This window comes from Mustela erminea, chromosome 11, assembly GCF_009829155.1.
Source record: "Mustela erminea isolate mMusErm1 chromosome 11, mMusErm1.Pri, whole genome shotgun sequence".
Lineage (NCBI taxonomy): Eukaryota > Metazoa > Chordata > Mammalia > Carnivora > Mustelidae > Mustela > Mustela erminea.
In genome coordinates, this window is record NC_045624.1 from 13,923,201 (window position 1) to 13,947,775 (window position 24,575).

Consider the following 24,575-nt stretch of genomic DNA (forward strand, 5'->3'; position numbering starts at 1 on the left):
TGGCAACCTGGTTGTCTAGTTTTATTATTTTTGTCCCCCTCTCCCTCCTAATGATTTTACGGTTTTTCTAAGAGTAACAGACCAAAAACAAGGGTGCTTCACACTCAAATAAATAGAAGACAAACTTTGGGACCAGCTTCATGAACATATGTATGTTATTACAGAAAACACACGTTGCGCTTTAGAAACAAACAGGAGGAAAAGTGGCAATAGCTCCAGCAAAGTTAACCTCTTCGGCTCTAGGAAACCTGCCCTCAAAGGGCCATTTTAAGCCAGAATGATCTTTTTGTGCTATCTCGCAGGAGCAGTCAGGTGAAGTTATTTCTAAAAAAAAAAAAAAAGGCTGCCAACGGGGTATGCATTTCCTTTTATAATGAAAAGTTCTTATTTTTTGTGGCTCAACACGAGTGGGGGGCACACACAGAGTTCCTTTCTTCAAGGCTCTATCACCAACAGCTTATCGTTAAAGAATAAATGACATCTCCAGATGACTTCTTCTCTTTTGAGAGCTTGATTGAAAACATTCCTACAATTGATTACACATGTCCCCGCTATAGTGAAAACAGTTTGCCTACTGAGTGTGATTGTGTCTGATCCTAACCCCCCAAGAGTTAAGGGTTTTTAAGTTAGTTATTTACTTTGCTTTCATAGTTGGTCTTTAACCAACGCACACAGCCCATGACCGGAGAGAAGAGAGAGTGAGAGGATTTTGTAAACACCACGGCAGAATTTGAATGCTGGTGATGGTTTATGTTATTACTTTATGAGTAATGATAATAAGAACGAGTCAGCTTCTGGCTGACCTGCCTCTCTAGCCCTGCTCCTCCCAGGCTGGAAGCCATGACTTAGCCCAGGACAACTGGAGGGGAAGCCAGATAATCAGTCATTTCAATTTGGAGTTCACCGCTAAGTCCTGGCTTTAGGCTGAGGTGTGCAATTCTTGCGGTAAAAATGCATGGACTTTCCCAGCTCACCCCCCACTCCTGGCACCCCCCTCCCCCCTCCCCCTGTCGCTCTGACCCCTCCTGCCTCTGCAGAGGTCAGAGGGCGTGTCCACACACACTCCGCTGCCCACTCAAGGCCTCCGTCAACACGCCACACCTACCCTGGGCTTTGTTCACATTCTCTTCACATCTCACGCGGGTTTCATTTCTTCTTATTATTCAGTCCACCCATGCTTTTTATGAGCTTCTAGCATTTCCATAGTTTGCTGGTCCCAAGGTAATTGTCCAGCAATTATAGAGTTACAAGAAGCAGCAATCCAAACTCACGATTCCTCATCTGTCATGTGTCCATGTAGCGCCCTTACCTCTGGATGTCGAAAGCCTCGCCGGATTCCTCATAGCGTTTTAAGTGAGCCAGGAGCAGATCACAGGCTTGGCTGATTAAGGGCGTCATCTGATAGCAGATAACAAAGGGGTAATTAGGACACCATGCAGGGAGCCCACCTAAATTAGCTGCAGATAAAGAGGTCGTGTGCTGCGCTTCCTGGGAAAACAGACATTGTTTTCAAAGTAACTTTCATGCAGCTAAGAATCAAGAGGAGGGTCTGAAATTCACAAATATCATAAAATACAATAGCTGTAAACGTCTATTTCGGCTTAAGCAATCTGTTCTTTGGGAAGCGAAAAGAAGAAGGGATTTAGAGTAAATACTGGGAAATAATTACAAAAATGATCATTAAGTGCTTAGACAGAAATGAGAATCAGTACTCGGTTTCATGACATTTGGTTAGCATTAGAGAGTAAATAGACCACAATCCATATGTACTCTCTCTGGAATTAGCCCCAATCCATGTTTGCTTGGTTCCAATTTTACTTTAGGTTTTCTGTTAGAATATAGAATCATAGTCTCCAAAGGAACGTAAGGTGGTCCATTTCAAGTTTTTACCCAATACAAAAATCACTTTCAGCACATTTCTGATGGATAGCTATCCATTTTTGCTTCAGCCGCTTAAACCTTTGAATACGTATGTGTAAGGGAGCCCTTGACTTCAAGGGACCTTCCATGCCCACCTCGGAAAATTGCTGAATTTCTTTTTTTTTTTAAATATTTAAATATTTTCATTATGGAAATGTCTAGCATATGCACTCACACACAGAGAATGGTGTCGTGAACATTCATGTAGTTATTGCCCAGCTTCACCAAATTTGGATCTCATTTGGAAATCATTTTTGGCTGCCGTCACTCTGACCCCAGCAGTCTGGCTCAAGCAGGTAGGGTTCCTTGCAGAGCCTAAAGGCCACTCACATGATCTTATATTTTCTCCTGTATGTTCACAAAGCCAAGTCACCACCGTAGAATATGGTGTTACTCTAACGAGTGCACATTCTAGAGTAACACCATAGCTAAAGCAACATGCTGTAACACATTGTTCTGAGCATTTCTTATGGAAAACATTTTTTTGAAATGTTAATAGGTTTAGATTTTACGATTTGACACTAGACCATAACTTCCTGAGGGCAGAGAAGATTTTTGTCTTTTTGTCTCTTTGTCTTTTTGTTCATTTTTATGTTCCCAGAACCCAGAGCAATGCCTAGCACACAGTAATTATTTGTTGAAGGAGGAAATGAATTTGAATGATTATTTAAGACCCAGTCTTTGCCCCGAAAATCTTGAGGCTTTAGGGAAAGTTATAGAATGTTAATCTACTTATTAGAAGGTATGTTGTACTGAGGCAAAATTTGTCCCTTCTCACAACCTCTCCCTGCTTTTAGTAGACTTCTTCCACACGGTAGGGCTTCAGATACCCAGAGAGCAAGTGCTGGTCTTCTTTACCTCCTAGACACTCCTCACACAACATGGTCTGCGCACACTTCTCCATTCTTATCTCTGTCTGGTCAGTGTTACTCCTAAAAGGCAGCTCCATCAGTGGAACACCAGTATTTCAGGTAAGATCCCATAAATCATAAATGGGTCCCTTCCCTGCATGCCAGTCCCAAGCCCAGGGGTATGTGGACTTTTTGAGAAGACATGTGGGACAGGCAAATATGAGGTTCAGGTCAGCAAAAGCTACAAGGTCTGTTTCCATGAATCATCGCCATATGCAATTGACTTTTTGACACTTCAGATTCCGTTCATTAGAAAAGCTTTATATTTACGTTACATTTATTGTGTAAAAAATTGTCCTGCCATGTGAACAATCTTTCAACTCGCCTAAGACATTCAGGTGATTGGAGAAGCCTGGCACAGTGGGGCAGCCTGGGTGGCTGTTGGCCAGGTGTTGGAGGGACACATGGCTTTGTTGGATCCCTCCTTCCTGGAGGTCTGAAAGCCACCCCATGTGTTCTGGAGTGTAAGGACAGAACTGTGACACCAGGGGCCCAACTGTTTGCTGTGGGAGCTCTGTCTGGAGGAGATGGCCCTGAGAAGCAGAAGGACACTCCTGCTGAGTAAGAGTGAGCTGTCGGCTAAGCTCAGGGCTGTGTGAGTTCCCGGAGCGGGGGCCGTGGCCTGGGCAACACCAACAGGCAGGTCAGGGAGCAGATATTCAGAGCAGAACACTGCCCCTTCCGCCCCATTCTGTGGAGAGATGACAGAACATCTGAGATTCTCCCTTGTGGCCAAGCCTTCTGGGAGAAGTATCTGGAGAGGAAAATTCTAAGAAAAAGGACGTTCTGCTCATCTAGCATCAAAGCCTTAGAGCACGAGGGTGCATGTGCTGCTCAGTATAGGTGGGCAAGGGGCGTACTCACGCGTTCAGGTCTCATCTTCCGTAACATTGGCTATTGCTTCTTGCCCTCTGAGATTTGGTAAATGTGCCTTCTAAGCCTTCATTTGGTTTGTCATTGTGTGTCCAGGAGCAAACACAGAGCCTGTGGCCCTCCACTTTACTTTAGGTCGTTACTTTAGGGAGCTATGGAATTGGTCAATCATCAGTGTTTCTGGTTCTTCCGCCACTTGTGCGTGAACCTAAGTAAATAGTCAGCCAGGCACCAGCTGATGGGTAAGTTGGCCGGGGAAGAGTTTGTCTGATGATTTGCGGAAACAGAAATGGAATTGACCTCATGTGCCTATCCTGGAGTCCGCTCAAAACAGGGATGGGAACGGCTACCCTGATTTATTCCTGGTAACTCCGGGGCAGAGATCTTCAGGACAGCTGTATTCTTTTCTAAATATTCACCCAATTTAATAATCCATCAAAAGTGCATGTAAGTGGGTCCTTTTCAGTGGCCTCTGGGCCATCACTCTCAAAAAATCTTAGACTACCTACGTGTTTGGAGAACTCTGCTATCTCAGCCACTTTTCTGCGACTGCCTTCGCTGGCTGTATTCTTCCATTATTTTAATAAACTTAGTGGTACAAGTGAACTCCATTTTCATAAAATCCCATATACCAAATTTCTCTTCGGTTTATTTCAGAGGAATGAGAACATGGTAAAAAAAGAAAAACGCTGTTTGAAAGGAAGTCTTTTTAGATATCAAACTTACAGCTCCCTTAATGTAACAGAAACGGTATGCAACATAAAATTGGATTTATGCTCAACTCTTCAGAAGCATGCCATGTGCATAAAGAGGGGTCCACCCGTGCTCAGTCCAGTCGTATGCTGGACAATGCAAAGCGGGGCTGGACCCACCACCACCCACCCTCGATTCCTCTACATGTTTGTAACCAGAATGCTTTGTGGCTGACTGGCATGATTGTAATTTTCTACCATCTCTGCCTGCTCTCTGTCGCACTGAATGGTTAATGACATTTTTATTTGGGTTAATGTGATATGAGATGGGGCATGTAATATGAAAAATGTTTTAAGAAGCAATGCAGAGAAAATATTGTAAGACCGTAGATTGGATCTGTATGTTGGCCAGTGGGCATCATTTCAGGCTTGCTTCCTTGCATTATACACAAGTAGTTATGGAATATTCACTCTCACACGAGTTGCATACAAACAAAAGCTCTCTTTGATGGGCTTGCAATCATCTTCCTACAATCCACAAGCCCAGCAGTTACTCCCCTAGATCTGCAGACAAGCAGGCATAGGTGGCTTGTGCAAACACATGCGCATAGATGAGCACACAATGCTATCATCAAATCTTAATAAAGGATTCTCATCTGATTGTTACATTTCATCTTTGTAGGATAATGAGAAATTTTTATTTTTGTTTTTTTCCCCATATTTTTCATAAGGCATGGACATGATACTTACCAGATAAAATACTAATGCTATTAGATTTTAAAAGAATGATTTCTTCTTGGGGATGACAGTCTAGCAGCCACGCCCGGGGAGAAAGGGTTCCCATTTTGCTTCTTTCACCTCTCACATGGGTTGGCTTTATTCTAGGTGATGCTGACCGTACAGCTGGCCAGCCATTTGGAAACTAGCAGTCACCATCCAGGGTAAAGTACCACCCTCAGCCTGGGGAAGAAATTTGTCAAGGAAGAAGTCCCTGCTCTTTACCGCTCTCTACCTGGAACTGACTATTATTAAATCCCCCAGTTTAAAAAAAAAATGGATCTTTGTTTCTTTCTTTTTTTCCAGACTGTATCTGAGGATTTCTGAGTCAAGCAGGGACAGAGGGCAATAGAATTAATTTAACAAGGTGGAGAGAGCTTTCTGAGTGGTCAAAAGAGACAACTCATGTGGTAATGACAAAGAAGAGCTAAGAAATCTCCTGCTTATAGGCTTTCTACTCTCCTTTTAGGTGATTCCCAGCATTTTGCCAGTGGGGCTTCCTTCTCTGAGGCTAAGATGCTGACCTTGTTGAGTACATCTGACCCTGGCGAGAGCAAATATTCAAAGCCACTGCCAGTTACTAGATTTCCTCTCCTTGGTACTTTTTAGTCGTGTGACATTGGGTGAATTTCTCAACTTCAGTAAATCTATTTCTTCATCTGCAAAATTGGGTAATAAGACCTTTTTCGAAGAGTCGTGACAGTGATTAGAAATATATAAAAGGCTTGGCAGGAGAAGGCATGCCAGATGTCCTCTGGAGGACTCCCATGCTCCCAGTCAGCTCTGGATGCCTGGCACCATTTTCTTTCCTCTTAGTCCTTATGAACAGGACCCCAGTGGATCCACCTGTTCTTGACTCACCGTGTTATCATTAGTTCCTTGTCTCTCTCCCTTCATCTTTATCTCCCCATCGACGACTCTAATTCAGACTTTGCCACCTGTCATCTGGAATATGGCTGTCATCCTGCTTCTTGAGAACAAAGAAGCGTAAACATCTTTTGTAGTCTCAGTCAGTACCTTGTATAGTGCTGGACACATAGGCAGACTAAAAAACAGTTTCCAAAGAGCTTCCTAGCCTTCTTTCTTTTCACTTTTCAATACATTCTATACTCAGTCACCAGACTGGTCTAATGAAAATGCTTGTTATCTATGTATCCCCACTGACTGAAGGACATAGGACAAACCTGTTATTGTATTTTCCAAAGCCCACTAAGAATTGTATCCTGCCGGAGAGCCTGGGTGGTTCAGTGGGTTAAAGCCTCTGCCTTCGGCTCAGGTCGTGATCCCAGGGTCCTGGGATCGAGCCCTGCATCAGGCCCTTTGCTCAGCAGGGAGCCTGTTTCCTCCTCTCTCTCTCTGCCTGCCTCTCTGCCTACTTGTGATTTCTGTCTGTCAAATAAGTAAATAAAATTAAATTAAAAATAAAAAAGAATTGGATACTGCCAGTAACCATGTGAGTAAGCTTAGCAGATCTTCCCCCAGCCAAGCCTTCAGATGAGATCACAGCCCAGGCTAAATGCAGAGACCCTGAAACAGAGGCACAGCCTGACCCACAGACATCATGAGCTAATAAAGTTTTGTTGTTTTAAGCTTCTAAGTTTTGGGGTAATTTGTTAAACAGCAATAGGTAGCTAATACACTTTCAGTGTCACCCTCTCGTGGCAATTCCTATGTGTTGTCATGTGTTATCGAAGTTTTCAGTATTTGTCCTATCAGGAATGAGCTCAGTGTAACACGTTCAGTTGGTCTCTAGAAATACCTGTGCGATGACAGATTGATGGAATGTTCCTTAAGGGTCTTGACATAGAAGGAACATTAATTGATCGAAGAGCTCTTTCTGTCTGAGCCTGAATGTCATGCGGTTTACCGGGAACGGGCTTTGTGTGAAAAACCTGGCACATGTGCCCATTTTACCTCTTACTTTGGGCAAGTCATTTGAGTCTCTCTGAACTAGGGTCCTTATCCCCAAACAAAGGACTAATTGCACTGCCCTATGAATTCCCTTTCCGTGGACATTCTAGGATTTGAATGAGGTCCCTAAGCATCAGATTGAAACAGTTACTTAGAGACCATGGAAAGAGAAGGCAGTTTCCTAGTCTGGCACAGTGAAGGGTTGGATCCATGAGCCTTTCTGCTTGCTCCGATACATCCCATCTGTAAGAAAGTCTTTTTGTATCTCTTTGATGCATTGACTTCAGAATGACACAAAGACCTACATCTGGTTATTTTTATGTTTCAATAATTTAGTAAAAATGAGAATTAGAAATTCAGATCCTCTGACTCCTAGCTTGTTGCTTTTGTCTCCGAAATCAGAATCCATTCTCTTTGTTCCTCAGTCAATTGACTTCTAGGTTATAATTTCACTGAATACAGCTCTGATGTCATGGACTTGGAAAACAAACAAATCAACAAACACCATTAAACCTTTGGAGCCCCCTGGAAATGTGGAGAACAGGGTCAGCCTGAAGACTAGAGAAGACACATTTCCTGAGCAGGGAGCAGGCAAGAGAGAGTCCCTTCCGCATTATCTCATACTTCTAACCTGAGATGACCCCCACACTTTGATGGTGTGTAGGCAGGGTGACTCATTGGTCTACATATGAAGAGGGAATCAGAAAAGAGCCTGAGCAGAGGGCCCCATCCTAAGATGAAAATATGGGCCTGGGGAGCTGTCCCCCCACGACCCCCAGGGCCGTGGAAAGTGGAGACTCCAGAGGTATGACTTGCAGCTGTCCTCATCTGCCCCAGAAGTGTCTGTCGCAGGATCTAAGGGAAATGGCACATCCTGCAGGCTAAGTGCCTGAAACCCCTTTCCTTACTCCCTTACTTTCAAGTACTTAATAGCTCCTTACCCTCCACTGAAGCTCGCACCAAACACTCCCCCAGCACAGTACTCTCTGTGCCTCAACCCACTTTTCCAGTTTTCTTTCACTAATCCTTTATAGGTACCCTGTGTTCCAGCCAATTTGTTAACTCCTCTATTCCCTGAACACATCTTGTACTTTTTGTCCAGATGCATTTGTTCCCGTTACTCAGTCCACTTTCAGTGCACCTTCTGCTTCTGTCAAAGCTCAGTAAAATCTTCAGGACTCACTTCCCACGCTATCCCCTATGCCCCAAAGTGACTTCTGCTCCTTGAAAGTGGACGTGAACTCTGTCACCGTTTTCCACTACTCAGTAATAATGTAGGATTTATGCACTTTGTTGCCCTTCTACGTTATAAACCCCTTAAAGACAGGAACTAATAAATCTTCATTGAATTTTATGAATTTAATGTTTCATTCTATTTGGCACTCTTAGACCTGCAGGCTAGGTTGTTTTGGAATGGATGTCAGAAGGGGGTTTTCTGAATAAATAAGGGGCAGCTAATGGGGATGGGAGAAGGTATTTAAGCATATTGTTGACCTCAGAAAGAATACAAAAATAACAATACCTTAAAGTGCTTTAAACTGGGGGCTAACAAATGTAAAATTAATACTGGTTAACAAAACTTACTATTTTCTTCTATCCCCCCCCCATATTAAAAACATCCAGGACTTATTTTTATGCAGAATTTCCTGCTGATAAGTATCAGCTTTAGCCATCTAGGTGAATAATCAAGTGTCATTTCTAATAAGTCCGTGGTTCCTGTCAAGAGCTGTGGCCAATTAGAACTCACCCCAACAAGGAGGAGGCTGCCGGTGTTGCCAGGCAACAGCCAAGCTGGGAGGCACATTTAGATGCTCATTTAGATTTAAGCAGTGGTAAGTCAGAGTGACACTATGATTCTGGCAAAGGAAAGCCAAATTATAACCCAGGATGGGGTACCCGGGATGAGGAGTGTGTTTTCTTTTAAATGCAAATGGAAAAGGAACATTTTAACCAGAATTTAAACAGTCCATCATTATACCGATTTTAATTAGGAGGTTAGGTGTCAGTGGAATACAACTGTGTCGAAGGATAATGGTCTCTTGCTGCTAGATAAATACCCAGACATTCTGGAAAATGGGCAACTGGTCAGGCAGAGACAATGTATTTTTGGACGCCACAGTATTTATTAGCACAGCCGCACTTGGTTGTAATGACTTCCATTTTTACTGTTTGGAAGGATTAAGAAATAAAAGCAAATATTAAAAATAGACCGCTGGAGGCTCTTGCAGCCGAGAGAGAGCTGCTTGCTGCAACAAGCGGGTTCTGTTCTAGAAGCCCTTGTGCACGATCGTCTGAAGAGCGCACAGTGAAAATGCAAAGGCCAAGCCAAACCGAGATGAAGACTGTAATCCTGCAAAGACTTTTGCCCTGAAATGATCGCAGCTATGCATTTACTCATAAGCTGGCTATATCAACTTAAATTTTTTTAAATTGTAGTCATTCTGGAGTAATATGTCTTCTCCAAGGCAGGAAAGGCCTAGAGGGAATAATAACCACATCTGCCGCCGCCTTTAAGATTCATACATTATTGACTGTGCCTTCCTGACAGGAAACATCTGGATGAAAGTGAAAAATTAGGCAGAGCGCTGGATTCTTGGCGACTGTGAGAGATACCAGCCTTCCCTGTCAGTCTGGTTTCTCTTTAACGGAGTCCCTATGCACAGAGATACGATTGGCTCTTTTCCTGTTGAGTGACGCACCCAGCCAGGCTCCGACTGTCCTGTGTGAGGCTTCCAGCTCTCCTGTATCTGCTCAGGGGGTCACCATCAGCTTAGTGACGTGGGTGAATGAGCACATACCCATCCCTTCTACGGTGCTTTGAGGACTGAGAAGACACCAGCCACCATATTGGGTAGATCCTACCCCTTGCCCCCCACCCCCACAACTAGAGGCACTTAAAAATGGTGTCCTCCATGGACTTTACCACCAAAGTCACAGTGCCCTGTGGCCTCATTTCTCCCACTAGCCGGCTTTGACGTTAATGACCTGTGTTTTCATCTACTAAGAACCTATTTGAGCCCAGAACAAACAAGGTTAAACAGACTGCTTCACTGCAAACTCTCCCAACCCATTAATATGCTAAGGTACATCGCAAATCTCTCAGAAGGTGGTTGTCAGGGGCACCTGGGTGGCTCAGTTGGTTAAGTGTCTGACTTTAGCTCAGGTCCTGATCTCAGGGTCCTGGGATTAAGTCCCGTGTCAGGTTCCCCACTCAACAGGGTCTGCTTGTCCCTCTCTCTCTGCCCCTCTTCTTGCTCATGCTTTCTCTCTCTCTCTCTCTCTCTTTCTCTCTAAAATAAGTTAATTAAATAAAAAAGATGGTTGGCAGTATTTTATGGATTGTATGACTATGGTCCTTTCAATCCTCAATGATTTTAAATCCTTTTCCTTGGTAGTAATTCATAGTTTTAAAGTTCATTATCCTAGTTTGATGTATTCCTCTTGGATGTATTCTTTTATTCTTGGTTACACTGAAAGTTAGCTGCCACTTTTGTGTTGACTTACGTAGTCTTAGAAGAGTCTTAGAAGCTTATTCTAACTGACTTAAACTTACAAAATCAGAAGAGCTTAGAGGAATTTACAGATGTGTAGATTGCACGGTATGCTCCCTTTTTCAGATGCATGATAAAATTTAAAAATAAAATTAGTGCTAACCTGGGTCCCCAGGGAATCCCCATTACTTATATTTTACCCTCAGAGAAGAATTAATTTAACTCCAGTTTCGTTTCCTAAAATTAAATCTATTTGCTTTCTGACCCATAATAAAGTTATACACACCCCAGGGTTACTCATTAGTGGTCTTTGGTAGAGAATCTAGCATAAGACTCTAAAAATCTCAATAAATCTACCGGTTCCCCTTTTTAAAAAATTAATCTCTTAGGGTGTGGGGTGAACACTCTGGTAGGTCAACTGGGCAAAATATTTCCTAATTAAGAAAAAAAAATCCATTGTTTTCTCAGCGGTGCTCAGCAGTCCTGTAATATAAACCTCAGTAGCTTGGCTGTCATGAGACTACGACTTTGGGAGCTGCTTTTTCTGGAATCAGGAGTGCAGCAACCAAATTTTCACCAGGGCTGTATCTTTCTAAGTCATCCCTAAACTGAAGCCAAAAGATCAGTTTTATTTTAAATAAAAATACGGCTTTGTGATTTAATGCTGATTTTAAAGTAAATTTCGAGCACTGCTGACCAAGGCTGCCTAACAGGTGGATAAAGTCGGCGCCATCTTGACAGTTTGGATATTAATGACACAGGATACTCCAGACACAGGAGAGGGCACAGACTGCCAAGGTGTTAATGGAAACAAGTTGCCGAATGTTCCAAGGGAAAACAAATGTTTATTTCAAGAATAAATTCAGCAAGGAATGGAGAGATTGACATTTCAAAGCTATTTCAGGGAGAATGGACTCAGGTGTCCATAACTGACTGGAGAGTAGGCTCGGGTCTGTTGTCCGAGCTTCTCTTGTCATCTCTGCTTCCTCCCCTCCGGGTCCCTGTGTGTCCCACTCTCCTCTATGTCCCTGGGATCTGCTTTTTCTGTTTTTCGCATGTATATACCTATGACTCTCCAAAGAGAAGGTCAACAATGTGCCTCATGCCCTTACTTAACTTTTCCTTGATAAAAATCATTCCCTTTTTTTCTTTTATCTTAGCCTTAACATTTATCTTTCAGTAGAGAGTTTCTTGGTTCTTTGATTCCCCATCCATCCATCCATCCGTCCGTCCATCCGTCCGCCCATCCGGTCGTCACTGAGTGTGCATTATGTGCCTATCGCCATGCAGTTAACGATAGAGAAAAGAGGAGTAGGATAGGTGGACCGTCAGCCCACAGTCATGCTACAGAGAAGAATAGAGTGGGGGGTGGACAGGGTTCTGGGGGCCCAGCTCCTATAAGTCTGGGGAAGCCCCTGGCATTTGATGGTCAGGCAAGGGACCAAGAGGAAGACACACCAATGCTTTCCACTCTGGCTCTTACCAGAATTATAGTGGGAAACTTGTAAAACATCTAGGTTTTTCACCCATAGAAGTTCTCATTCTGTAGGTCTTAGAATTATGTATTTTAACAAGGATTCTAGGTGATTCTGGTATAGCCCTGGGTTGCACAGGGTTTGAGAACCAGTGACCTAGAGAGCAAAGGCCAGTGGGAGGTTAAAGACTAAGGAAGCATCCAGAAACCTAGAGGGTCACTTGGGCTGGGGGAGGAGGTAGTCAGAGGCACTAAGACTGGCTCACCCTGCCCTCCCTTCCTCCTCCCCTCTACCCATCTTCCTCAGGATAGCAACTACCCCCTTGTCACAGCCTTCACCCTGTCTACACTTTGGTGCAGAGTGACGCTCTGTGCTCAGAATCCCAAACCTTGCCCTTCAGATTCCCAGGAAGCTGCCTGTGGAATGAGGAAAGCTCTTTGCTCTCCCAAGCATGTTTGGCTTCCAAGACCACTGTCTCAAAAGGGCTTCAGAAAGCCTGATATGCGCGCGGGTCAAAGCTGAGCATGGACCTCCTTGTTCTGAAAGGCATCCCCTGCTTCCTTCTGAAGCAACACACACCACCGATTCTGGGCAGGAAGGAAGATCCCAGGGGACATGACCTGTAGAGCACAACACGCACAGACATTGCTTTAATGTTTGAAAATATTATTCTTGTCGCACAGTTCTTTGGGCTGGCGAGCCTTTCTACCCAAGCAACGTTTAACACCTTTGGCTGCTCCTTCCTCCTTGATACACATTTCCCTTCCATTCTCCTGGACTTCTATTGCAGCCTGGTCCTCCTGAGTCATACTTGTAGGTCTCTCCCCTGTCCCTCACTTGAATATGGCTCTCACCACCACCTGCTGGGCGTGATCTCGCCATGTCTGTGTTTTTGGCCACCATCTTTCCTGCCCTTCTTTCTTGAGCTCCTGATCTGCAGTCAGCTACTTCCTGATGCATCTCTTGGATGCTGCCCAAGAACCTCAAACTCACCCAGTCTAAATGCTCCAGAGGTGGGGAGAAAGGTGACCGTCGCTGCCACAGGAATGGTATCCTTGCTAATGGAAACGCCAAGAATTCAAATTCAACTACATTGAGTGGAAAGATGTTTCACTAGGGTTAAGTTTATGGTAGTCTATGTTAAGTAATTAAGTAGACCTAAAGCAAGACCCAGGGAATCTGGTCTATGAAACGTCTCACCACTTCCCCTTCCCACTCCCCTGCTCCTGCTGCCTCTCTCACATCATCTATGACCCTTAACCCACCCCCCCCAATAGGTACCTTAGTGCAATGAACCACTTGGAGGAACTCTTTTTTTTTTTTTTTTTTTTTCAATGGATCCAAAGCATTTTCTTTTTCTGGTTCAGATAGGAGAAAATGCTTTGGATCCTAGGAGCACTGAATTTCTCTGGGAAACGACATTCTCTCCATTTCTGGAGTATACCCTATAAAGTGCTAAAGAAATCTAGACCTTGAAAAAAGATCCAGATTTATTAAGAAACATAGCTCAAATCTGTCAAGAAAACTTTTTCCCGTTCTTGCTTCCCTTTAAAAAACCAGCTACACTTCCTCAATTTCTTTTTGATAAGTGATGAGATTCTGTGTCTGTGGTGCTGCCCACAAGTCACTGTTTACTCATGAGTCAAGAATTTTGATGCAACATGTTGGAGCTAGCGATGTCAAGCCTCGGTTTACCTAACTTCTCTTCCCCTCCCCTCCTTTCGGTTACCTCAACATTTTAGTGACTGTGGTAATAAAGGTGACACTTCCCCCAACCTTGTTTGGGTGGTCTCCCTACCGCTCTGCAATTTTTAAAGAAGCAGGCCCATCCTTGGAACAGATGGTCCCCTGAAGTGTCCATAGGTGACCCAGAGAAGCGAGGAGCCAGGCCTGTGGCACCAGCTGAAGTGAGGCCTCCCCTCCTGGCGGAGATGGGTTAGGATGTCGGCTGTGCCACTTATGAGCTATGTGACATGGAGCGCGTTACTTAGTCCCTCTGTGCCTCAGTTTCCTTATCTGTGCCATGAGGGTGATCCTGATGCTACGGACCTCACAGGGATGTGGTAGAGGTGGTGTGGTGGGACAGAGGGGAAGCCCTCAGCGTGCTGCCTGGCACAGATAAGAGCTTGTTTCCGCTGGTCCTATAAACTGAGCTCACCCCCTGCCACCAATACCAAAACCTCACTGACCGTGGGCAGGATCAGTGGTTTCTGAGCGTGTTTTATTGGACGGGATTAATTATGAAGCACGGGACCTCTCCTCTTCTGGGGGGCTTCCTGGGATTTGTAGGTCTTAAACGGGACCGGATGGGTGAGCATCTTGAGTTAAGAGTTAGCCTTCGCTTCACTTCCTGAGTTGAAGACAGACCCTGGCTCTGAGCCCAGGCTTTCTGGAACAGCTAGACAGGGAGCGGCTCTGGAAGGACACTTGCCCTGGAGTTGCCCGGATACTTGGGACTCTGAGTCAGTCCCTGAGCACTTCACATCAGAAGGGCTCACGGGCTCGATCCCCCAAATTCTTGCAGAATTTAGGCCAAACACCAAAGCCGGACTAACAGGTGTGAAGATCGGGTGTGACAGATCTTGGCCCAGAGGCAGGACCAAGGGCCGGAAGGAAAGAGCGGGGCCCCTCCCCTGCGACCTGAAGCCATCTCTTCCCCTCTGCGGACTGGAGCCGCAGCTCACCTTCGTTTCTAGCTGCTCTGTTTCCTCCCCGTGTAAAACATGCTTCACTTGGGAGCTTGGCAGAGATGCAGGATCTCAGCCCATCCCCCACCCCCAGACCTGCTGAATCGGACTCTGCATTTTGACAAGATTCCCAGGCGATCCGTCAGACCTAGAAGGATGAGAGGCATGTCTCCCATTTCCTCCTGGGTGGCCCCAATGTGCCTGGGGCCGTCCCAGGACCTCGCAGGAGTGCCAGACACGCTTGGAGACTCACAGTTGCTTCATGGCCACTGGAGATGTGGGGCCTGGGGAAGTGGACCTCACTCCAGCGCTCTCCCCTGGGCTTTTTTTGTCCTAGGGAGGTCTGATGGCCCCTGTGGGCAGGGCATTTTAATGTCCTGCTTGGACAAGGGGCACCCCAGGAACCCGCTCTCCATCACAATTGGGAGAGAAGAAACCGTAAGGGGCGAGTCCACATTCCTTGCAGCTTACCTCATCCAGCTTGTCAGGACTGAAGGACGAAGTCAGGACACTTCTGACCTCTTCCCATCTTTTGTTGCGTAAAAACAGGACACTGTCCATCACCGGTTTGGACTCCAAACCGGACACCTGAGAGAGACAAGCAGAGGATTAGGACACAAGGGAGCGAAAGCCACGTTGGTGACAGTACAGGTCAATGAGAAAGACTCTGGTTAAAGCCCACGAGTGACCCACAAACTAGGAGATTTCTCGCGCAAGGACGCGGGGGAAGCATGTGAAGACTCAAGGATAATGGTCCAGAGATTCATGGTGAGGGCGTGTGCGCAGCCGCCGGGTAGGCTCTTCTGACCCATGTCTACCCTCTTACAGTGCTGCAGAGTAACTCAACAGCTTCTGTGGACAAGGAGCGAGGTCTATGAAGTTTCCTGGGTTTCAGTGAGGGTTCCCTGAGGCCCAAACAGCGGGCTTCATGGAGATGGGCTTGTCTTTCCTAGGATTGAGTTTCATGTCTAAACATGGTGGCAGAGGGTTTTGTGTGGCAGGATTGGTTAGGCCGGGCCAGGAGATGACAGACTCATGTCTCTGGATCTTTGGAGACATGCTGTGTGGAGGGGGAGAGAATGTGGGGAGTGGGGGGGGAGGGTCAGGGAAAAACAAGAGAATCTTTGAGAAGCATGTCCCAACAGAGCTGCTTCTAAGAGAACTCCTATCCCTGTGTTTCTGGGTTCTTCTTGTCATTCATTTTTCTCATTCAGCCAACTTTTGTTGTGTCTCGTGTGCAAAGAGTTGGCTACACAGTATCTAATAGGGAAGGCACTGCCTGGCCTTCAAGGAGCTGACGGTCTCTTGGGGATGCAGACGGAGACCTCTGCACTAACCAATATGTGTGTTAGAAATAGAGCCGGTGAGAGAATGATAGGCCTGGCTTGCCAGGAAGGCTGCTCTGAGGAGATAGATTCGAGCTGAGTCTGAAAGCGCCCAAACACGAGGACGCCTCACCCTTCTCCCCATCCTGTTCCATCTTGAAACCAGCTACTCCAACCGGGTCATCAAAATAGGGGTCCCTCAAGCTGGTTGGCACACCCCCAGACCCAGGGCAGTGGGGTACAGGAAGGCAGGGGGCCTGGAAGACCCAGCACTCTAGGTAGCTCTTGTGATGGACATGTTCACTGTGTCTTTTCACTGTTGTATAGCTGAAATATGAAGCCAGCTGTCATAATTCAAAAGCCTGGTAAAAACTCGTGTTTAGAGGAAAATTATAATTTTCAGATAAAATATGAACATTCAAAAGCTATAAAACATAACTTCAAAGTATCTAGGGGAGATTTAATTATATGGTGGAATGAAGCTGCAGAGGTATTTTTCTGCAAAGAAGTCCCTCTCCCTACTTAGAAGGAAATTCTTTAGGAGTGCCATGGTCACTGTACAGAATCCTACTTTTACAGGATTTGGGGAACATGACCCATTTGTTTGGGTTCCAGAGTCAAAGGAGGAAGTGGTACATTGTGTGAATTTGCATATTGGCAAGCACCCAGTCCTGGGCCATGCTACGTGTAATAAAGCATTTCGCTCCAAGGAGAGCTGGGTGGTATTTTATAGGGTTCTGACAGGACAGAATATATTAGAGGTAAGAGTCGTGGTTGATGGGATCTTGCATCTGTCCTTTAGAACTAAGGGTTGGATCCGCGAGATTTTTTTAGTCTGGCACCCAGAGGACAAATCTAATCTTGCACGTAATATGTCAGCGCTGTCCTCAGCTCGCTCCCTCACCAGCCTGCCACGCCAGCGCTGTCCTCTCAGCCTACGGCCCAATTCTCCGTTTCGTGATGGGACATTTCGGGGCATTGGTCAGAGTCATGATTTCGTTTCGAGAGATGACTCTAAGAGGGAGAGGGGCCGACGGGTCCCTTCAGAGGAGCAGTGTGGGATGGTGAGGGGCCAACGGGTCCCTTCAGAGGAGCAGTGTGGGGTGGTGAGGGGCCGACGGGTCCCTTCAGAGGAGCAGTGTGGGGTGGTGAGGGGAGACTTGGACAGATTTTGGAAGGTGAAGCTGGAAAGTGGAGACTTGGGAGATCAGAGGGTGGTGCTCAGGATGCACTGAGACAGTACTTACTGAGCTGTGCAAGCGTCTGTGGAAAAGGGGATTAAGGTTGTTTCAGTGACCCTGAGGGGTGGAAATGGCTTCTATCGTGGAGGCTGCGGGGAAAATTCCAGCTCTTCCAAAGAAGAACTTCTGAACAGTCGCACGTCAGAATTGTCCCAAGATAAAATAACCTGTGGTGAGTGATGAGGCCCCATTCCTGGTGACTGTAGTCCCTTTGGGGGAAATTCTACGCCAGAGGCTTGAGCGTCCGGGGAGGATTGGTCTAAATGACCCTTAAGGACTCCTCTAATCCTGAGGCTCTATCTCCAGGGGACCGCTGCAGGAATGGTGGTTTTCACACAAGTATATATATACTTTCCGACTGTGGCAAAATACATGCAATGTAAAACTGACCATCATAACCGTCTCTAAGCGTACAGCTCCGGGGCGTGAAGCGTATTCACGCTGTCAACCATCTCCACCGTCTGTCCACAGAACGCTTTTCCTCTTACACAACTGAAATTCTGTGCCTTTGGAGCACTGACTCCCCCGGCCTTCTTTCCCCATAATAACTGTTTCCCCAGCCTCACCCAGCCCTGTTTCCCCATAATAACTGACTCCCTTTACTGACTGATGCCCACGAGTCTCAGGAAGGAAGAGCCAGAGAAACAGGGCTTTCTAGACTCCCATCTGTCCGCCCAGCCCTGTCTCCTGAGTCTCGGTGCAGGTCCCTCCAATCAGCCCTCAGCCAGGGGGTTTCCAGACTCCAGGCCACAACCAGCCATGAAATCAAGATAGTGGATGGCAAACAGCATTTTATGAAAGTCGAGGGAAATAAGGAGTCGAACAGGGTAGAAGATACTCTGAGGAGTGTTTCACAAAGTAAGAATAAGTATTTGGTTTTCAAGGTAGGTGTGTGTGTGTGTGTGTGTGTGTGTGTGTGTGTGTGTGTGAAAGAGAGCACGCACGTGTGAGAGTGTGATAGAGTGTGTGTGTGTACTCTGTGTCATGATGTGAAGTGTGTTTTCACACAGTCAAAAAATTTTCAAAAAAGCCTACGCTAACCTAAACCCCCTAAAACTGGGGGTTATCCCCCCTCCCTCAGCTAAAATCCAGCCAGTTACAGAGTTACCACACTGCCGCCCTTTACTGAGCACCTACTATGTGCCGGGTGGGATGCTAGCACTGAAACTATCTGGGCAAAGAATGGAATCCTTGCCCTCAAAGGAGCTCACAGTTGACGTGGAGGCTGGGAATGGGGTGCTTTACAACTCGTGTCTGTTGATCTCAAAGCTAACGAAGTGCTTTCACATCCTTTCATTCGTCTTGGGGTGATTCTCCAGAAATGAGGAAAACACCATCTCGGCAAGCAGCAGTGGTTCAGTAGTGGCCTCGTGGCTCCCCTGAGTTTCCCGCGGACAGTTGAATGTGTTTGTCTTTTCAATTAAGATCTCTTAAAATTGAGTCCAGCTTCTTCTTAAACCAGCTAAGCATAAGCTTTAAGGTTGAAGAATCACAGAATCCCGAGGCACAAGTTATTAAGGAAAACCAACACCTCGTCATTCTGTGTTCCCATGAAGAGAGCATCCCACGCTGGGGGTTGAGCGGGGCTCAAACCCGTGGTTCTCAACTGGTCTGAGGGAGCCACACAACTCTTTCTGGAAAATGCTGCCACATGCATGTAGTGCCTCTTTGCGATGTTGTGATGAAGAATGTTGAGGAGGCCTAATGGAATGTGAAGCTGGAGCCACACCAAAAAAAAAAAAAACACAAAACGCTTTTTGCGTCCTGGCATCTGCAAGGATGTTGACTTCAGATGCGTACAATCTCTGTGGCGCCTTGGCCAGGCAGTCAACCATTTCCCAACAGCCACGCAGAGCTGCAGGCAAACAGAGGGGGCCGCTTCCGAAGACTCTGGAATATGGTTGTAGATCACTGGTCACGAGGCCAGTGTTGCCAACCCGTTCAGTGTAAAGGATGTCAAGTAGGCTACAAAAATAGGAACACCAAAGCGTGCCGTGATCACAAGATGCTGAACCCACCGTTGCAAACTTTTGAATTCTCACACAACCGGGCGCAGATGAGGAAGCTCTATGGTACCACCGGTCTCTCTCTTGCCTGTGTCTGTGAAACCTCTTGCGTGGTCCCATATTATATGAATCAACAAAAGTTCTAGAATTTTCTCACCTGGCTAAGCCTGGATAGAATGTTCTCACCTGGATATTCTTGAAAACGTTACTTTCAAACTATGATGATTGCTCTTTGGCTATAAAAACATTTCAACCAAACAGGGCTTACATTTGGTGCCTTGGTGTAGCAAAAGTGTTCTGTCCACTGGAGAGTTTTCATCCATTGACTCTTGGCCAGTAGAAAATGATCCTAAGGGACATTCTCTGTTCCTTCACTCTGCCTTAGACTGGGACGGGTCTAGGGGGCTGGCTTAGGGGACGTAACCCAGATAGGGCTCCTTCTGCCAACCGGACATCAGCTGGTAGAAGGAAGAGGACCTCTTCTAATTTGGATAGAGTCCTAATGTGGACTCTGCTGGCCTGGCCTGATACAGGGTTCCTAGAATTTTATCCACCAAAGAGGAGGAAACCACAGGCTTGGAACTGTGCTTCTGTGAGCCCCATACCCCACAGTGTGGGCTCTTCCTGACTGGAAAGAGGGTCCGGGAGTTTGTTAAGTCTTCTGAGGAATGCCTTCAAAAGCTCTCAGCAGTTTCTTGCCAGAAGCGGTGTTAAGGAGAGACAGGTACCCCGGATACAGCACCTGTCATGCTTGGCTGGGAGAAGAAATTCTCCTGATGGGCCCGAAGAGGGACGCTTACATCCCAAGCTCAAAATGGCTCTCTGGGATGCTGGCAGGAGACCATGTATTACCCATTGGCACTGACTGTCCCCTGCACTGGGAGCCAAACACACCTGGTAGTTAGCTTGTCTGTGGCTCATACTTGATGCAAGAGGAAAGAGGCCCAGAGAAATTGAAAGGACTGGTCCATGTCACTCAGCTAATAAAAGGCAGCAAATCCAGAATCTTTTTTTATTTTAATTTTATTTATTTATTTGACAGAGAGACAGGGAGAGAGAGCATGAGTGAGGAGAAGGGCAGAGAGAGAAGCAGACTCCCCGCGGAGCTGGGAGCCCGATGTGGGACTCGATCCCGAGACCCCGGGATCACGACCTGAGCAGAAGGCAGTCGTCCAACCAACTGAGCCACTCAGGCATCCCGCAAATCCAGAATCTTATTTCATTTCTTTAAATTTAAGCCACGTGCCTTTCACTACACTGCTGGGGCATGACTTGTAAGAAGGTGGGGGAAGATGGGAAGAAACAGGGCGAGATCAAAAGAGATTGTGGTTGGGGTGCCTGGGTGGCTCAGTGGGTTAAAGCCTCTGCCTTTGGCTCAGGTCATGATCCCAGAGTCCTGGGATCAAGCCCCACATCAGGCTCTCTGCTCAGCAGGGAGCCTGCTTCCCACTCTCTCTCTGCCTGCTCCTCTGCCCACTTGTGATCTCTGTCTGTCAAATAAATAAAATCTAAAAAAAGAGAGAAAGAGAGAGAGAGATTGGGGCAAAGGAGGAGAGTGAGGGTCAGGACTTGGGCACAGGGACTTGACTTCACAAGATGTTCAGGAATATAACCCCTGAGACACCAAAATTGCTTCTGTGGCTTATTTACTATTCTCTCCCCCAAATTCTGGATATTAATCTCCTGGTTTACACATTCATTTCTACTTCCGCTGACACAACAGTTAAGGAAAGGATGTACAAATACAAGAACAAGATTTTACTTCTCTCTTTTTTGAAAAATGTAAAGATGGCTTCCTGTTGAAGCAAGGGTCCTAGTAAGACATGAAATATGAAATCATTTTCAGCAAGATTTTGGAGTTTTAGAAAGTTCTTCAGGGCACTGAGAGAAGAGAATTTGAGCATTCAAATCAATACCACTTAGCACTATTCCTGCCTTCCTCAGGCTTCGTGATGTACTCAGGGCCTTGAAAAATGTTAAAGTTCACACTTAACCAAGTTGGAAACGTGAAGCTAAGTGCATTTTTACAGATCAAATGCAATTCCCTGGGCCTGGCTTTTTTAGGACCAGCCACGTCCGGACCTGAGAAAAGCCGGTGAAAGGGGAGGCCTACAGGGAGTGGGCATCTCATCGTGGGTGTCCCTTGGGACCTCCCACGGGCAGCCCATCCCAGGATGAGGTGCTCCTAGCTCAGGCTGGAAGGTTTCCGGCACATATCACAGTGTGTCCTAAAAGGCATGGCATCCTGGTTCAAAACAGGGCTCGGGCAGATAAGGTTGCACACATCTGTTCCTGGTTGTGGCAGTCTGGGTTTTAAGTATGAACTTTTGCCTTACTTGCAGCCGTGGACCTATCATGTGCATTGACCCCTTCTTAAGAAAGGCAAAGCTACCAAGTGAAATAGGTCAGTCAAAGAAAGACAGATACCATCTGATTGTAGTCATATGTGCGATTTAAGAAACAAGCAATCACATAGGGCACCTGGGTGGCTCAGTGGGTTAAAGCCTCTGCCTTTGGCTCAGGTCATGATCTCAGGGTCCTGGGATTGAGCCCCGCATTGGGCTCTCTGCTCCGTGGAGAGCCTGCTTCCTCCTCTCTCTCTGCCTCTCTGCCTACTTGCGATCTCTCTCTGTCAAATAAATAAATTAAATGTAAGAAAGAAAGAAAGAAAGAAACAAGTGATCACAGGGGAGAAAAAGAGACAAACCAAGAATCAGATTGTTAACTATAGAGAACAGTCTGATGGCCGTCAGAGGGAGCGGGTGGGGGGATGGAGGGAATAGGTGATGGGGACTAAGGAGTGCATTTGTTGTGTTATGGGGCGCCTGGGGGGCTCAGTCGGTTGGGCATCTGATTCTTGATTTGGTCTCAGGTCATGGTCTTGGGGCATGGGATTGAGCCCCACGCTGGGCTCCGCACTCAGAGCGCCATCTACTTCTCTCCCTCTCCCTCTGACCGTCCTCCCCCTCCCCAGGCCCACACACTCTCTCTAAAATCAATCAATCAGGGGCGCCTGGGTGGCTCAGTGCGTTAAAGCCTCTGCGTCATGAGCCTTTGGCTCAGGTCATGATCTCGGGGTCCTGGGATCAAGTCCCGTATCGGGCTCTCTGCTCGGCAGGGAGCCTCCTTCCCCCTCTCTCTCTCTGCCTGTCTCTCTGCCTCCTTGTGATCTCTTTAAAATAAATCAGACTAGCTCAAAAAACAAAACAAAACAAAAAAAAACCCAAACAATAACAGGAGTGCACTGGCGACTAGCACTAGGTGTTGTTTGAAAGTGCTGGATCACAAAATTGGCCACCTGAAGCTAATATTACACTGTGCGTTAGCTAACAGGAATTTGAATAAAAACTTAAACCCATGAAGCTGAAAACAGCGCTCAAGGTTTGACATTCTCACAGCGTAAGTCTTACTGCTCGCATTTGAAAGCCTGAACGTTTTCATTTACTCAACATTCTATTTAAGGGAAAGGGGATCAGAAATTCTAGAGGAGCAAGTCTCCAAAAGCTGTCAGCAGGGAGGTAGCAGCTGCAGGTGTCAGGGACTAAACCCGCCAAGTCTCCTCCAACTCCCCCCCCGCCCCCCGCGCCCGCCACCCCAAGTCTCCTCCAACTCCCCCCCACCCCGCGCCCGCCACCCCACCTCTGCGGGCACAGCAGGCAGGTCCCCAGGCCCCAGCCCTGGTGGCCCGCTCCACCTGCAGCCCTGGCCGGAGCTTTCTGTGCTGATGCGCTCTGCAACGAGCCCACGGGTCCTTTGGAACGGGCGCTGCTGCAGATGATGGGGGTCATAAGGTTTTTAGTGACTCATTTGCTCTGAAGTTCTGTAATCTTTGCCAGCGGCCAAAGCTTGTGGTTTCACAGCGAAACCAGTGATTCCCGTGTGCATGTGGGGAGGGGCAGCGGCTGGGGCAACCCAGACACTTGGGTCTTCATGGTTCTGGGTAAAACCACTCACCGAGTCCATTACGGGGCTATAGTCGCGACTCTTGGGAGTGAGTGGTGTGGCTGGACCTGTGCCTGGACGGGAGACACCCTCGCCCCCGTGTTGCCTGTGAGGGCTGGAGCGCACGTCCCACACCTGTAACCTTCGCACCTCCCGCCCCCACTCCGCATGCAGGCGGCAGAACGGGGAGGGGCAGGCCCGTGGCCCGACCCAAGCTCCATGCTGTCGTTTGGGACTAGAACACACAGTTCCTGGCAGCAGTTTGGTGACTGACCACACGTCTTCATGCCCCCATCCAACAGCGCCGATCTAACACAGACCACAGACCACCCTACCTCTTATCAACCTTCCCGCAGCTTCCCTGACTCCAGGCCCTGAGGGGAGGCCGGAAATAAGAAGTCCCACTGCTGATGATGACTATTCTGTGGAGTCATGTGGGCCCAGCTCCGGTCCCCACAGATATTTAAAGAGAGAGAGAGAGCTGCCCCATGGCTTCATTGAGTACCCAGTAGCAAAGGGGAGCTAATTAAAAATACCTAAATTTAAACCCCCAGATCCTGAGGTGCTGGGACAACTGAGATCCTAGAAATGCTGAGAAGATTGATCTGGGTTTAACAGTGAATTGTGGCTGCAGCCCCAGAAAGGTGCTTCAGGAGGGGCTGAAGGCAGTGGTAGTGGCCCACGGAGTCCATATGGAGAAGGGGCAAGACGCAGCCGGGACCCCACATGGAAGTGAGGGCCTCAAGGAACAGTGAGTGGAAAAGCGAGACACCAGAACCGCCACCCCGGGTCTGACCCCGGTCTCTTCAGCCCAGGCCTCTCAAGGTGGAAAAAATGTTTCACTCAACAAGTTTGAATTCAAATCTTTGCTCCATACGGATGTGTGTCAGCGAGTACCCTGTGGTGTCACTCCACCTCCGGCCGCTATGCTCCATCAGTCCTTCACGGGATGCTCACAGCTCACAGAAATTCTAGAGCCAAACCCAGCTTCCCATATCATAGCTGTTCCGCACCAGGCTGTTCTGGGACATGCGTAAGTCAAGCCTGAATTTGCAAGCAGAGATGGGCTCTCACAGTTGAAAAATGAAGCCATGCGTTATTTAAGTTCCTTCTCACTTAATGTATCAAACTAATATGCTGAGGTATTTTCTGTATCACAAGGGACCATTTGGTGGAAGCTTGCATGGAGTAAGCGTTTAATGTTTACTGAATGAATGTATAATAAAGCTGAATTGCTGAACACTTAAGTAAACATGGCTTATTAGAGGGAAGGCAGCATGGTGTCGGTATGAAGAGAGCACGCCTCACTAATCTCCTTGAGTTC

General features: G+C 46.9%; 1 protein-coding gene across 4 annotated transcripts in view; it reads right to left on the reverse strand.

Annotated features, from left to right (window-relative positions):
• Positions 1-24,575, reverse strand: part of TBXAS1 (thromboxane A synthase 1) — a 168,228-nt gene that overhangs the window by 53,629 nt on the left and 90,024 nt on the right. For all 4 annotated transcript variants that reach the window (XM_032305966.1, XM_032305967.1, XM_032305969.1 and 1 more), the window contains 2 exons: positions 15,209-15,325; positions 1,310-1,398 (listed from right to left, as the gene is read on the reverse strand). In XM_032305966.1, the coding sequence (XP_032161857.1) occupies positions 1,310-1,398; positions 15,209-15,325 (206 nt within the window). The remainder of the gene's footprint in view (positions 1-1,309; positions 1,399-15,208; positions 15,326-24,575) is intronic.